The 16,137-nt window shown below is 51.1% G+C and overlaps 4 protein-coding genes across 4 annotated transcripts; 2 read left to right on the top strand and 2 right to left on the bottom strand.

The window, feature by feature from the left end:
• Positions 1-300: 300 nt before the first annotated feature.
• HO133_008560 (uncharacterized protein) lies at positions 301-2,017 on the bottom strand (the record flags this gene model as incomplete). The annotated part of the gene is made up of 3 exons (XM_037299426.1): positions 301-1,248; positions 1,306-1,618; positions 1,773-2,017. The coding sequence occupies 3 exons, from the start codon at positions 2,015-2,017 to the stop codon at positions 301-303; spliced, it is 1,506 nt and encodes a 501-aa protein (XP_037155427.1).
• Positions 2,018-2,501: 484 nt separating this feature from the next.
• HO133_008559 (uncharacterized protein) lies at positions 2,502-4,812 on the top strand (the record flags this gene model as incomplete). The annotated part of the gene is made up of 5 exons (XM_037299425.1): positions 2,502-2,780; positions 2,834-3,064; positions 3,139-3,338; positions 3,390-3,620; positions 3,669-4,812. The coding sequence occupies 5 exons, from the start codon at positions 2,502-2,504 to the stop codon at positions 4,810-4,812; spliced, it is 2,085 nt and encodes a 694-aa protein (XP_037155426.1).
• A 1,490-nt stretch (positions 4,813-6,302) lies between these two features.
• On the top strand, positions 6,303-13,380 carry HO133_008558 (uncharacterized protein; the record flags this gene model as incomplete). Its single annotated transcript, XM_037299424.1, has 3 exons — positions 6,303-10,620; positions 10,704-10,780; positions 11,725-13,380. The coding sequence occupies 3 exons, from the start codon at positions 6,303-6,305 to the stop codon at positions 13,378-13,380; spliced, it is 6,051 nt and encodes a 2,016-aa protein (XP_037155425.1).
• A 1,804-nt stretch (positions 13,381-15,184) lies between these two features.
• Positions 15,185-15,775, bottom strand: HO133_008557 (uncharacterized protein; the record flags this gene model as incomplete). The annotated part of the gene is made up of 1 exon (XM_037299423.1): positions 15,185-15,775. The coding sequence occupies one exon, from the start codon at positions 15,773-15,775 to the stop codon at positions 15,185-15,187; it is 591 nt and encodes a 196-aa protein (XP_037155424.1).
• Positions 15,776-16,137: the final 362 nt, after the last annotated feature.

Here is a 16,137-nt window from a genome sequence, read left to right as displayed (position 1 = left end):
TTTTATTTTCATCTTCAAGACGCTAATGACGCGCTAAGCCCGAATGAGTTACATTCGACGCGTCTGCCGAGCTTGGCATAAATTACCTAGGTAAGATCGCTACATTACTAAAGTACTCATTTTCTTGGTGCTCTAACTATCTGGTATCATCAAGACCAAATGCTGCTCCGTTCCCGATGATCTCTCAAGCAAATGCACAGTTTTCCCCCAACTGATGTCCATGTAGAATAATACGATTTCGAAATGCAATAATATCCCACGGCAATGAGGCATTTTCTGTTCGATTCCAGCCTCATATGATTAATTATCGACCATGATCTTGACATTTTTCTCTGGCTCCGGAATCACCTCGTCCTCCTCCTTTCCCTTCAGAGACGGAAGCTCCTTCATTGCGTCATCCATGATCTTCAAGGCTTTCTGAATCTCCTGTTCAGTGATGACAAGCGGAGGTGTGAGGCGAATGATATTCTGATGTGTCGGTTTCGCCTTCGAATCATCAGCATCTCCACTATTCTTCACATGGGCAATCCTCAGAGCTCTGCCCACCAATAAGCCCTTCTCCTTCATCAGCATACACAGATCCCAGGCACTATGGCCTCCTGTCTTCGTCTCGTCGATGACTACGGCATTGAAAAGACCTTTGCCTCGGACCGTCTTTATCATTGGATTGTTGAGTTTCTCAATCCCATTGCGGAATAGCTCGCCCAGTTCTTGGGCACGGTTGACCATATCCTCATCTCTGACTATTTCCAGAGCTCGAATAGCGACAGCACAACCAAGTGGATTTCCACCGTACGTTGACCCATGAGTGCCAGGCTCGATCGTCAGCATGATGTCTTTCGAGCCCAGGACACACGACACTGGGTACATGCCCCCGGAGATTGCCTTGCCCAGAAGCACCAAGTCAGGCTTGATACCGCTCCACTCATGGCATAACAGCTTGCCAGTCCTTGCAATACCACTCTGAATCTCATCACAGATCATGAGTACGTTGTGTTTGTCACAGAGGTCTCGAATGTCCTTGAGATAGTTATCGGCAGGCACAACGATCCCTGCTTCGCCTTGGATAGGCTCGACCAGGAAGCCTGCGATTTTATGCCCATGTGCCAAAAATGCAGACTTGAGTCCATCAATGTCGTTATAGTGAAGATCCTTCCCTGTCTTAGGACAATGAGAGCCAAGATTCGGCACGAAAGGGCCATAATTGTCTCGAGATTCAGAATCAGTGGACATGGAGATTGCGGAGAACTAAAAGAGTTCTATGAGCACCCAGAATCGATTCACAGGATTAAAAAGATCGCTTACTGTCCTGCCATGGAAGTTCTCCGTTACACTCAAGACCAATGCTTCATTTGGTGGGATGCCTTTCGTCTTGTATCCCCATTTCCTTGCGATCTTTACGGCCGTCTCGACCGCTTCGGCCCCAGTGTTCATTGGCAGGACCATATCAAATCCGAAGAATTTGGTAACAAATTCTGCAAATTTAGGGAAAACATCGTTATAGAAGGCTCGCGAGCTCAGTGTCAGCCTTGATGCTTGTTCAATCAAGGCTTTGACCAATTCTGGATGGCAGTGGCCTTGATTGACAGCGCCATAAGCCGAGAGAAAGTCGAGATACCTACGCATCTTAGAGTCAGCGTGACTCCTTTGGGCCAAACACTTGGTTCAAAAGACAAATTGGGGGAGTAAGAGGAGCTTTTGCATTTGAAAAATGTCTCGCCAGTCGAAATCTGGTATCGAATAGGGAAGTCGGCTAGGAAGATCACACATACTCGTTGCCCTCAGGATCCCAAACAGAACAGCCTGCAGCTCTGGAGAAGACGATGGGAAGAGGATGGTAGTTGTGGGCCGCGTGGGTGTGTTCACTGCTAATGGCTTCGTTCGTCGAGGCAGCGTGATATTTGGATGGATCTGGGGTTCCTGTTGGGTGGAATGAGGGCGCGGTTGCTTTCAATGTGGTACTATTAATGGTGCCATCTGCATGGTTATTCGTCTGAAGAGAAGCCGCTGGTGCCATGTTGGGCGTGAATGGATTGCTTTAGGGTCTCGTTGGGTTTCCAAACGACAAAACACTGAAAATGGAGGAATGTTTTTGTACTTGGAAGCAGAGAGGAGTACCAAGGGGCGAAAGATGTGGCTTTCTAGCAGGGTGGGGGTGGAGAGAAGAGTTTTTCGTGTAGGAGGCCTTTGAGTGCAATTGGTAGCCTTTCAATGGGTCATAAGCCGTAAATGTAGGGGTTTTCTACTAAGTTTTCAACAGATTCGTGTGTACCTGCTTTTAGAGGAGTAGAGGCTGCATGTAGGCGACGGCCTCTCGGTCTTTTGGTGGGGCTCGTGGGGTTCGTAGGGCTCATTCTCATAGGGCTCGCGGGGATTACCTTATCTCCGACGGCCACCATCAGCCCAGCCCTGTTGGCTTGGCAAGTACCTCAGTTGTCCCGCGAGTCCTCTTTTGCGCCGTGTTCCCCAAACTAGCATTCGCCCAAGGCAAATGCGAGGCAATGTCATCGCCCCCGACGACACCCATATCGCAGGCCTCAACCAAGTTTAGCCTCGACAATTCCATCTACCTCGATGACAACAAGAGTTTCCGGAGACACGCCTTAGAACGAGTCAAAGAGGTGTCCGTTTCGCAAGACGTATTGTTATTTCTGCTCGCATTCAGGATTCTTAACGCGTTGAGTATCAAGACCTTCTTTCAACCTGACGAATTCTTCCAATCACTCGAGCCGGCATGGGAGATAGCGTTTGGAGCTGAGAGCGGAGCATGGATCACCTGGGTAAGCAAACAAACAAACAAGCCATGAATGACGATTGCTAAGGGCTGGCGCAGGAGTGGAGACATCACATTCGTTCTGCGATTCATCCTGCAATCTTTGCCGCCGTGTATAGGCTGTCGTCAGGCCTCTCCTGGGTCCTGCATCTGTCTCCCGCATACCGCGCCGACCTTCTAGTAGCCGCGCCAAAAGTAACCCAGGCCATCTTCGCTGCGCTGGGGGATTACTACACGTGGAAACTTGGGGAATGTGTCTACGGATCAGGCAGTAATGAAGCATGGGCGGCTGTATGTAGCGCCAATGATATCCACTTTGGACGAGTCAGAGCGTCAGCTGATTGCTAGGGTCTCTGATTCTATAGCTCGCCCTCACGGTTTGCAGTCCATGGCAATGGTTCTGCTCGACGCGCACGCTTTCCAATTGCCTCGAAACAACCATGACGGTTGTTGCGCTGAATTTCTGGCCTTGGCAGTGGTCGATGGACGCAGAAGAAGACGATGAGTTTGATAATGACGGTCTGCGCATAAACGAGAAGCAAAGCGATGTTGACGAGAAGGCAAAGTTGGTGACCGATTTCTGGGATCGCAAGCAAAATCCTGACTCGAAAAATAGACTTCGTCGCTGTCTGTTGCTTGCTGCTTTGGCTTGCATACTGCGACCAACCAACATTCTGATTTGGATATGCTTTGCTACCTTCGCGCTATTGCGTATCACGACGCATGGAAAAATGCTGTCGTTACCTTGGGAGGGTACGCAGATATGGGTCCACATCTCCTCTCTGTCTTTTCTCCCTGCTACTAAGCAGGAGCGCAAGGTCTTACTGACAGAGGCCTGTCTTTGCGGGTAAGTTTCTCGTCGTAGTCAACCTAGCGTGGCTTACCAACTCTCCAGGTCTTTAATGTTGATGCTTTCCACACTTGTTGACCGTCTCTACTACGAACAATGGACATTTCCCCCCTTTCGGTTCCTCTATTTCAATATCGCACAGTCCCTCGCAGTATTCTACGGCAGAAACGACTGGCACTATTACCTATCGCAAGGATACCCACTGCTTTTGACGACTTTCCTTCCATTCGGCTTGATCGGCATCTGGCAATCCCTCTTCCCTCCCGAGCATCCTCCCCAATACCTCAACGACTCCACTTCTACGAAAACCATCAAATATCAACTCGCCACGACAGCGGTCCTGGTTCCGTGTGTACTGTCATTCATTCCTCATAAGGAAGTCAGATTCGTCTACCCTCTCCTCCCTCTTCTTCACATACTCGCTGCGGTACCCTTCACGACGTTTTTTCTTCCTGGTGTCTCCCTAGCCATTCCGCGGTCTTCACAATTCACAGCCAAGCGTTTTCTTCTTGCCCTTCTGTTCATCGTCAACATCAGTATCGCGATTGTAACGACAACATCGCACCAAACCGCCCCACTTACAGTTATGACCTATCTCCGCAACCAACACACCAAATACTATCTCAGCCAGCCACCTTCCGAATTTCTCGCGCCTGCACCATCTACGATGACTGTTGGCTTCCTGATGCCTTGCCATAGCACGCCCTGGCGGTCTCAGCTTGTCCATCCTTCCATGAAAGCCTGGGCTCTTACATGCGAGCCCCCTGTCAACATGAACGCCTCCGCTCGAGCCAACTATCTGGACGAGGCTGATCAATTCTATGCTGACCCTAAGCAATTCCTTGCTACAACATTAGGAACCCCTCCCACGCTGAAGAAACGACAAGCCTCATGGTTCGGTTGGTTCGGCACCCGCAAGCGCCGGAAGAATGGATTTGGCAGAGAAGACATGATTGAAGCAGATGCGTGGGATGGCAGGGAAGGTCGAAAGAGCTGGCCTGAGTACGTTGTCTTCTTCGAACAGATGGAGCCAACGATGAAGGAAGTTTTGACTGGAAGTGCATACAATGACTGCTGGCGGGGTTGGAATAGCTGGGGCCATGATGACTGGAGGAGGAAAGGCGATATGTTAGTTTGGTGTTTGAGGAAACAAGGGGATAAGGAGAAAAGCAAAGGCCTGCTTTGGTAAGGCGATGAGACATGGCATGTATACATAAAAATGGCTTTGGCCCGAGATACCAATACTGTAGCGGATACATTCTACTGGACACAAAGGAACTGTCAATTCCTTCGGCTGTGCAGGTTGCTGACCTAGGTTGCCTCGTATGTTGCAAAATGGATTCCCAGCTGAAAGCTTGGCCCTGCACGGCTTCTCAGCCCCAAGCCTCAATAACGTGTTTTTTCCACGACGTTTTCTTCTTCTTCTTCTTCACAGAACACCTCACACTGAATACTGTTAGGTTCCACCTTGAGTGACAGAAGCTCAATTGCAGCGAAGAACGCTTAAGATTAAGGTACTTACCCTTCTATATGATTTATCACGAAATTAATCTAATTATTCGAAGACGCTCAGAGAGCTTTTCGAGAACTGCTACCGATTGGGCTGTCGAAGTAAGCTCGAAGTGTTATGAATAAGGGCTTCAAGCTTGCTTCGACAGCCCGTTTGATAGTAATCCTCGGAAAACTCTCAGAGAGTCCTCGAATAATTAGAGTGATTCTAAATAGTAGGATTGATTCTTAGGGGGAGACCCCCCTAGAACCCCCGAACCCTTCGGGGGCTCTTCGAGGGCTTTTGCCGAAGGGGCTCTTCTCGTAAGCTTATTAATTCATATAAATTTGAATTTTTTAGTATATCTTTACGAATACTTTATCAAAATTCGTCTACGCTACATTATTTAAAAGTGTATAATTAACTCTATAAATCTATAAACTTATTCTATTATTATATTAGAAAAAACGTGAAAGGAATTAAAGAAGGTAAATTTGAAGATTTTGAAATTCTTTTCCAGCTTCCTCTTTGGGACGTATCCGCGTGTACCCGTGTTTAGCTTAGAGATATGAGGTTTAGCGTAAAAAGAACGAGATCCGAAGATCTGATTGGTCAACCTTAAGTTTATGGTTGTCGTGATTTCAAAGCAAGCTTTCCAATTACCCCAGCACTACGGTACTCTATGGCTCGGCTACAGAGGCACCATCTTACCTACAGCAAGCTGGACCAGCAATGTTAGCGTCATGCTCTACGCCCGCTGCTTGGTACGAGTCCATGGATAACTCAAGCGATCCTGAACCAAAATCGGTGGAGGTACTGATCTTGTAGCTATTTATTTTCAGATGCTGCGGTTTGACCTCCTCGTCCATGGGGGCGCCTACTTGCCCGAGGTCGAACGTTCAACGGGATGAAAGGTTGAGCAATTACAAATGATGCTTTTCAATCAACTCCAGTGAATCCAAGGCAACAAAGGAGACGTAAAGGGAAAATGCCCGGCTTCTATTTCCGAGAGCGAACCCCGAGGACTGTTCCGGAAAAAGTTACCTCTGATTTTAGTTTTCGGTGGGGAACTTAGTCTATTTACAAGAATATCATCATCCTACAGGCTTCACCGAATATCTTCCGTCCTTGAAGACATCGCCAGTCCCATATGCTTCTCCCGAAGCCAGCAATAACCCCCTCATAGAACCATGGCGGAATCAGGCAAGCAAGAGAAGGAGTACGCTTCTACAGATCCCGTTGGAGTTGCCAACCAGACAAACTCATCCGAGCCTGTCGCCACAGCACCTCTACAATATGTAGGATCCGAGAGCGATCTCTCGGATTCGGATCAAGGGCAGAAGGAGGATGGTCAGCCAGACGTCCATAGGACCGCCACTGCAACTACGACTACCTCAACCGTGACCGTGGTATCGCAATCGGAGGAAAAGAAACCATGGTACAAACGTCTGAACCCATTGAAGAAATCGATCAAACCTCCAATACCGAAAGAAAGGAGGGTGTCAAGGGAATACGGGGCCTCCTTCCTCAGTCTGTTGACCTTTCAATGGATGGCGCCACTCATGAGTACGGGGTATCAACGGACACTGGAGCTCAACGATATTTGGCTGGTCAATCCGAATCGCGCATCTCCCGTCCTCTCAGACAAACTCAGTGCTTCGTTTCAGAGGCGAGTGGCTCGCGGCGACAAGTATCCCCTTTTATGGGCCATGCACGAGACCTTCAAATTCGAATTCTGGCTCGGAGGGATTTGCCAACTGTTCGCCAGCATCTTCACGGTCATGTCACCCTTCACGCTTCGATATCTAATCGCTTTCGCCACCCAGGCATACGAAGCGCAAGTCGACCATAAACCGGCACCTCACATCTCCAAAGGCATAGGATTGGTCATTGGCATTACGGTCATGCAGATGTGTCAGAGCTTGGGAACAAACCACTTTATCTACCGAGGCCAGATGGTGGGAGCGCAGTCGAGAGGCACATTGATAACGGTCATTTTTGAAAAAGCAATGAAGATCTCGGGACGGGCCAAAGCAGGTGGGAAGGCCATTGAGGATACAATGAAGCAAGATGGGGAGGTCAATAAGGAGATGAAAAGGCAGAACCTCTTCAAGCGCATGGTCGATAAAAGGTTCAACCCAACGGGAGGTCCGCAAGTCACACCTGACAAGGCGCAAGGAATATCCGGTGACGGAGCCGGTTGGGGCAATGGAAGAGTGGTCAATCTCATGTCTACCGACACCTATCGCGTTGACCAAGCTTCAGGCATGTTTCACATGGTGTGGACATCACCAGTGACCATTATGATTACCTTGGTTGTTTTGCTTATCAATCTGACATACTCGGCACTAGCAGGATTCGCACTTTTAGTCATCGGCATTCCAGTATTGACCAAAGCAATCAAGAAGCTCTTCTCGCGAAGGCGAGCGATAAACAAGATCACAGATCAGAGGGTGTCCCTTACTCAGGAAATCCTTCAAGCGGTCCGCTTTGTCAAATACTTTGGTTGGGAAAGTTCCTTCCTCGAGCGCATTGGTCAGATCAGGAGACGCGAGATTCGTGCGATTCAGCTTTTGTTAACCATCAGAAACGGAATAAACGCAGTCTCCATGTCATTGCCCATCTTTGCCTCCATGCTCTCTTTTGTAACGTACTCGCTCTCTAAGCACGACTTGGTGGCAGCTCCCATCTTTTCCTCCTTGGCGCTGTTCAATTCGCTCCGGATGCCTTTGAATCTACTACCATTGGTCATTGGTCAGGTTGTGGATGCTTGGTCCTCGCTCGGACGAATACAGGACTTTCTGATCGCAGAAGAGCAGAGTGACGACTTTATATGGGACATGGAAGGGAAGCACGCCGTCTCCATGGAGCATGCCGACTTCACATGGGAACGGACCATCACCCAAGATCCAGACAAAAAGACTGGCGCGCAACTCAATAAGAAGCAGATTAAGAAGGTCAAAGATGCAGAGAAGGCAGCGGCCCACGGACCAAATCCCGCCGGTTCCAAGAGTGGAGAGGACAGCTCCAGCACTCTAACTCAAGTCGAGCCTTTTAGATTGCACGATATGGAGTTCTCTGTCGGACGTAATGAGCTCATCGCAGTCATTGGTGGCGTTGGCTCTGGCAAAAGTTCACTGCTTGCTGCCTTGGCTGGTGATATGCGCAGGACGAACGGCAGCGTGACCATGGGCGCTACACGAGCTTTCTGTCCACAGTATGCCTGGATCCAAAATGCTTCTGTGAAAGATAACATACTTTTCGGGAAGCCGTATGATAGGAAATGGTATGATGCCGTCATCGACGCCTGCGCTCTACGACCGGATCTTGAGATGCTTCCCAACGGTGATATGACTGAAATTGGTGAACGAGGTATCACTGTTTCAGGAGGGCAGAAGCAGCGTATGAACATCGCCCGTGCTATTTATTTCAACAGTGATGTTGTCCTCATGGATGATCCTCTTTCAGCGGTCGACGCTCATGTTGGGCGCCATATCTTTGATAACGCGATTTGCGGTTTGCTCAAAGACAAGTGCCGAATCCTGGCGACTCACCAGCTTCACGTTCTCAGTCGTTGTGACCGCATCATATGGATGCAGGAGGGCCATATTGAAACAGTGGATACTTTTGCAAACTTGATCAACAACGATGAGGCCTTTCAAAAGTTGATGGCAAGCACGGCTCAAGAGGAGAAGGTCGAGAAAGAAAATGCTGTCAATGAGGACGATGTTGAGGATGACAAGAAGGACGCAAAGAAAAGGAAGACCAATAAGCGCGGAGCTGCACTTATGCAGCAGGAGGAACGAGCGGTAAAGAGTGTGAGCTGGAGTGTATACATTGCTTACGTTCGTGCCTCGGGCTCGCTACTATTCGCGCCGATGGTCTTCCTGATTTTAGTCATCTCTCAGGGCGCGAACATCACAACAAGTCTATGGCTATCATGGTGGACGTCAAACAAGTTTGGCTTCACGGAGGGACAGTATATCGGTGCCTACGTTGCTCTCGGAGTAGTGCAGGCATTATTGATGTTCACTTTCTCTGTCTGTCTCACGACGTTAGGTACAAGAGCGTCGAGGGTTATGCTGCAGAAAGCCATGACTCGGGTTTTGAGAGCACCGATGAGCTTTTTCGACACAACTCCACTGGGACGGATCACGAATAGATTCGCTAAGGACGTCGACATCATGGACAACAATCTGACAGACGCCATGCGAATGTACTTCTTTACCCTGGCGATGATCACTTCTGTGTTTATCCTGATCATTGTTTACTTCCATTACTTTGCTATCGCCCTCGGACCTTTGTTCCTAATGTTTCTGTTTTCTGCAAGCTACTATCGATCGTCCGCGCGAGAGATCAAGCGCCATGAGTCAGTGCTTCGTTCTGAGGTGTTTGCACGCTTCAGCGAAGCAATCTCCGGTACCGCCAGTATTCGAGCGTATGGTCTACAAGATTACTTCGTCACAGGGATCCATAAATCTGTGGATCAAATGAACTCGGCTTACTACCTCACGTTCTCCAATCAAAGATGGTTGAGCGTAAGACTTGACGCGATTGGGAACCTCTTGGTCTTCACGACGGGCATTCTGGTGGTGACCTCGCGCTTCAATGTTTCCCCAAGTATCGGCGGCCTGGTTCTATCCTACATCTTGTCGATCGTGCAAATGATCCAGTTCACCGTCCGACAGCTTGCAGAAGTGGAGAATGCAATGGTATCCACTGAGCGTCTTTACTACTACGGCACTGAACTTGATGAAGAGCCTCCTCTACACATGAAAGACATACCGGACAGCTGGCCCCAGAAAGGCGAGATCGTCTTCGACGAAGTCCAAATGCGCTATCGAGATGGTCTTCCCCTAGTCCTACAAGGTCTCAACATAACCGTAGCCGGAGGTGAGCGCATCGGCATTGTCGGCCGCACTGGAGCCGGCAAATCGAGTATCATGTCAACTCTCTTTAGACTTGTTGAGCTCTCCGGCGGATCCATCAGCATCGACGGCGTTAATATCGCTCAAGTCGGCTTGAAAGACCTCCGCACACGCCTTGCGATTATCCCGCAGGACCCCACTCTTTTCCGTGGTACGATTCGCTCCAATCTCGATCCCTTCAACGAACATACCGATCTCGAGCTCTGGTCGGCCTTACGGCAATCTGATCTCGTAGATGCGGACGCCAACCTCGACGACAAAGCCCACGGTCGCATCCATCTCGACGGTATCGTTGAAGAGGAGGGCTTGAATTTCTCCCTCGGACAGCGGCAACTCATGGCTCTCGCTCGAGCATTGGTCCGTGGCTCCCAAATCATCGTCTGCGACGAAGCTACTTCATCTGTGGATATGGAAACGGATCAGAAGATCCAGCGGACGATACAGACAGGCTTCAGGGGCAAGACGTTGCTTTGCATTGCGCATAGGCTCAAGACGATTATTACCTATGATCGGATCTGTGTGATGGACCAGGGAAGGATAGCAGAGTTGGATACACCAATTAGGTTGTGGAAGGAGGGAGGTATATTCAGAGGGATGTGTGATAGAAGTGGCATTCGGAGAGAAGATTTTGAGGAAAGTAAAGAAGAGTAGCTTCCTACACAGGGGACTGCAAAGTCTACGAACATGACGACGACATGACAGGCATATTGCGCACAGCATCTGGAGGTGGTCAGCGTCTTGTGGGTTTTGACAGATACTACATATTCTATGCTATAGGAATCCATCTATAATAAAAACCGCTTCGTGTCACAGAACTTTGCCGTCTTCTTTCCACATATTCGACGGGGCTTTTTCCTTCCTTTCACGAGGATCTTCCAACCATGATCTTTGATACCTTGATAATAACCCGACGTGAGTGCAAAATCTAAAGACCTGCTTCGAGTCAGGATGGGCCAGAAGTTCCAACCCCAACCACGAAGCGGGGTGGACCGACCCCTTAAATTTCCCGTCCTCTACGCGCTGACCGTTTCCTCACCCTTCACCAACATATTGACATGACCCGTGATTGGTATGTCAGACCCTCATTTCAACCAATGGGGAGCGTGAGGCCGCACGGCCGTTGGACTTTGATGGTCTGGTTCACAGCCCCGAGTGAGTATTGGGTGTACCTATTGTCCGTTCACTTTTACCGTCGACTTGGTTTGATTGCTTTGCCGTCCTTGGTCAGTAATAAGTTATCCAACAGTCTATACCGCGCGTTCGCGGTAGGCTGATGAGTCTAGCAGTGGGCGAAGGGGTGGCAGGGTGCGTCACTTTACCTAGAGGTTTCAACTTATCCACACCTTCATAAGGTTACTCGGCCTCTTCGCCAAGGGGGATAATCTCCTTGCCTCAATATCATGTAGCTGTCCGTCTCTCGGTCTCGATGCTTTACTTTCTTCTCGTCGTCGTTGTCGTCTTTTTGACTGGGTGGTCTCTCTGATCGCGTTCATTCCTTTCTTGCTTGCTTTGCGATAGCCGGTCTCTACCGATTCTGTAGCTGACACTGTAAACATTACGTTCCTTACATCTACATTATCTTCCTCTTTTTGGAGAAACATCTAGCCATGCGTGCATCGGCTCTTTGCTGTTTGCTTTCTTGCCTTGCCTCTTCCGCCCTGGCCGTTCACCATCCTCTTCACAGACATCGCCACGACAAGGGGAAACGCACCGAGGTTCTCGTGTGGAGGTAGACACTACTGTGGAGGATATCGATGTGACTGTTCATCTTCCCGGTCCCCCGCCTGAGGGATATGAGCAACACCAGGAGGGTGGGAAGAAGGAGCGTGAGGATACTGAATACCCGTTAACGACTTATACACTCCCTGATGGATCCGTGACAGTCGTCTCTGGGCCAAAGCCGACCCATGCAGGATCTAGGCACGGCGCTGGCAATGGGAAGCATTTTGCCCCCCCTTCCAAACCCGAGACTACCGGGGTTGATTCAAGCGCTGGCGAGGCACCTCCGTCGAACCCCACTGCGACCAGCTCTGCCGCCGGCGACTCGGGTTCTGGTTCAGGTCCCAGCCACCTCAGCGGAGGTGGTGCCAGTCCTAGCTCCGCGACCCTTTCCGCCGGTTCCTTTGCCTCTCTCGAGAGTCCCGATCTCGACTATGCTCCCTCAACCGTGGTAGATCACACAACGTCATCTTCAACAGCCGCCGATTCTCCGGCAACGATAACCACCCCTGCCTCCTCGGTGGTTCCGGCCAACAACTCCCCGACATCCACCGCGGCCTCCTCTGCAGCGGCCCAAGCTCACAGCGCGGGTTATCCATTCAGCGCCCTCGTCGCGTTTGGGGACAACCTGTCAGATAACGGGAACGGCAGCTACGCCCACAATGTCGCAGCTTGGAGTCCGACAAACGTGGTCGACGGGAACACCATCTACGGCGCCCGCACCTGGACCAGCGGACCCGTCGCCGTCTCCTATCTCACCGACCTCCTCGGCGTGCCTATGGATCAAAACTACGCTTTTGGGGGTGCTTGGGGAGGGAGCCGTTTCGGCGCAACCATCGACGATACGATGCAGCAGTCCAACTTCAGCGCCAGTCTCGCGGATGGGCCGTGGTTCAATCACGGCGAATTCAGTGAACCCTGCTGGGGAGCCCCGAGTGCCAAAGTCCAGATAAACGACTACATCAACGGCGGCGTCAACAAAAACGCGCTGCATTTCCTGTGGATCGGCGCCAACGACATGGACGCGGCCTACAAAGGCACCCTCGGCATCGACAACCCGACCCTCAACGACGCGTTCGCCGCCAAAATCTCCACCAAGATCCCGGGACTCGTCTCCACCCTGCTCGACGCCGGGGCGCCGTACGTCCTCGTGGCCAACCTCTACCCCAAAAACCACGCCCCGCTCTGGCCCAACTTCCTCGGCATCGACACCCCGTCGCAATGGGACGCCCTGGGCGCCGCCATCGCCTCCGCCAACGCCGCCCTCGAGGCCGCCCTCGCGGCCCTGCCCCACGCCGACCGGGTCGTCCGGTACGACGCCTTCGCCTTCATGTCGGACCTGTACGCGGACCCGGGCGGCGCGTTCCCCAACATCCGGGACACGAACGGGTTCCCCTCCTTCTGCGACGGGGACGCCGAGGAGCCGGCGGCCGTGCGGGCGATCAACGGCACGGTGGTGGACGGGGTCCGGATCACGAGGAATTGGGACTACTGCGTCACGCTCCAGCATCAGGATGAGTGGTATTGGATGCAGTATGTGGACCCGATGAGCCATGTGCATCAGCTCGTGGCGCAGGATATGGCGGAGACGGTCAAGAAGTTTCCGTTTCCTCCGCTGTGAAGGAGATATGGGCAGGAGGGATTGAGGCGGCAGACCTTTTGGGGGAGTGGGGTCGGCGATTGGCTGGACCTCGTCGGAATTTATTTTCTATTTTTTTTGGGGGGGACGTTACGTACTCTACCTACGTGATCTCCCCGGGGGAGTCGTACCCTTCTCGTGCAGCCGATCGTAGACCTCCCGTCGCCATCACATACAAATAGTCCCCGTGATCTCGTATTGCACAAGGTTCCAAGCGGGCCGACTTATTTCTCATCTACCTGCCGTCACCGCTCTCCGTGACCGACCGACCGACCGCAAGAGGCGCGAAACCAAACCCGAAAAAAAGGGCAGCAAAAAGCAGAGATGAGGGGGGCGGGAAAGTGCCACGAGGAAAGTGACATCGGCGACGCCATCAGCAACCGCGCACAACCACCGTCAACCGCAACCGAAGCCCCCCCCCCAGCACAATCCCCTTCAACCCCCGCCCCGAACGCCAATCCCATCCAATCCATCCATCCATCCATCCCAACGGAGCCATATCCCTACCGCACCCGTCCACATCCAAGCCAGGTGCCTCGTCTCCGGCCCCCAGTCCCCTCTACACCATCATCCACCACGTCTACAGAAATCATTCATCCATTCATTCATTCACATGCTTCAGCCGGCCAGCGAAGCATTCAACTGGGATAAGAACGACGGCGATGGAACAGTCAGTCACGGGGAAAAACGGACATCCGTTCATTCTTAGAAATCCTGATGCGAGTGGTGACTCGAAGAGTGATACTCTATCCCATTTGGGAACGGCGGGTGGTGGGATCGAGGCCTGAGGTATATGGTTGTCGGTGCACTACCTGAGTGCGGTCGGATGATCGCCATGCTGATGGCTGGCGTAGCCCGGGGGGGCTTGCTACGGAGAAGATGTGGTTGGGATTGGGAAAGGGAAAGAGACCCGATTGGGTGAGATGGATGGAGGTCCTTGGGAGGTTGGTATGAGCGGATCGCGGAGAGCCATCATTTGTGGTGCAGGGGAAGCGGGCCAGGGTGTTGAAGGAGAAAAGCATAGGGCTCCAGCGAGCGAAACGGGTAGACAACGAGGTCATGACTGGCAGGCAAGGGTCAGGGTGGCTGAAGGTAAGAGTACGAATGATATAAGAGGACAAGGATAGGAGACTGTGATAGCATGACATTAGACATGCAACAACGAATTCATGGAACGGAAGACGAATGATTGCTTCAATAAGGTGGATTAGCAAGCGGTGCAGAGGCCGCTCGCATTTGGCTGAAACTGTCCTCTTGTATTGGAGCTCCAGGCCCCTGTATCGACACATGTTACGCTTCGAATGTGACCATCGTTTCCGCGACCAACTCTGAATACGTGCAAATAGCCAAACCAACCGCCTCCTCGCCAAGCCTGACATCCACGCGTCATCGTGGATCGACACGATATATACGTGTCTATGTGCTGCGCATTGAGCCGCTCTTGACAAGAGAACATATACGCGCGGCGGACCATGAGAAAGTCGTTATAGCGTAGCGCCCTTAAGTCTGTAGGGTAAGGACCATGGAGGGCGCTTGAACTCCTCCTGACGGAAGAGAAGAGCGTTGCAGCAGTAACATGCTGCGATGCATCAGAGATCGGCGAGGGGGCTCGCTGCGCAGAATCGATTAGAATGTAAATAGAAACGGCCGCCCGAAGATTGCAACGACTCCAAAGAGAGACACAACACGTAAGCGTAACCTGTGTAACGTCAGTCTCGGTGATTCGCTTGTAGCAGAGGGATAGAAGATGTGCATACCGCTGCGTACCAACATTATGCTGAGCCTCTCAATGATTATCGTTGTTCCCAATTGGAGCGCTTGAATCGTTGGATGTTCTGAAGACACCACCCCCAACCGCCTTCGTAATCCCGACTCCCAATCCCGTTATCGCCCCAACGATAACGACAGCAATCAAAACTTGTACCCAGAATTTCTGCTTCTTGCTCATGCGTTTAAAAGGACTGTATGAATGGTGCTTCTTGCTCTTGACCATTGCCTCGTGCTGTTTTCGGGCTTTACTGGATGGCCATACTGCATCGTCTGTATGAGATGGTTGAGCTAGATCCGGTTGTGTGAATTGTGTAACCCGTGAGCCAGCTTCGAGATCGTGTTCGTAGATTTGGAAGCGGACTTTCGACTCCGACTTCTTTTGTTCCAGGGAAGTGCGGGTTGTAGGATGGGAGTAGAAAGGGGAGAATGGATGATCTGAGGAAGGTGGGTAGTCGTCTCTTGAGGTAGCATCGTACTCGGAGGAGGGATACAAGGTTGAGTTGGAGATGCTCTCGGTTTTGGTGAGGGTATTATTGTATGATGGTTGTGGTGGTGGTTCTAGGTGAACGACTTCGGCACCAACGATATGTTTCTCGTTGTAGGACATGACTGCAGCGGAGCGTGCAGCGTGATTGATGATCTTTGGAACTTGATTATAGTAAATGTAGTGAATGTAGTGAGTGTGGGCCGATTCCGAGGTGTCAGAGTTGCTGTGAGATTGGACGAGGAAGAAGGGTGAGTCTCCACTTTGAGGGCTGCTTTCAATTGCTTTTCTTTCAATGGGTCTTGTGATGCAGAACCTTTCGATTAATGGAAGGCGGTCGATAAGCCTGGACTATGAGGTGTATATTGAAAGGGAATGTTGGAGGCCGCCTCCTTGCCTCTTTGCACCAGGAGGGTTTCACTTAGATTATTACGCTACAGATGAGCCACAGTCGAGCAGTCCATTCCAACTCGCTCTCTTGGAGG

This window comes from Letharia lupina (assembly GCF_014066315.1).
Source record: "Letharia lupina isolate WasteWater1 chromosome Unknown contig_5, whole genome shotgun sequence".
NCBI classification, from domain to species: Eukaryota; Fungi; Ascomycota; class Lecanoromycetes; order Lecanorales; family Parmeliaceae; genus Letharia; species Letharia lupina.
Note: the sequence above shows the minus strand (reverse complement) of the source record. Positions and strands in the feature narration are given on the sequence as shown.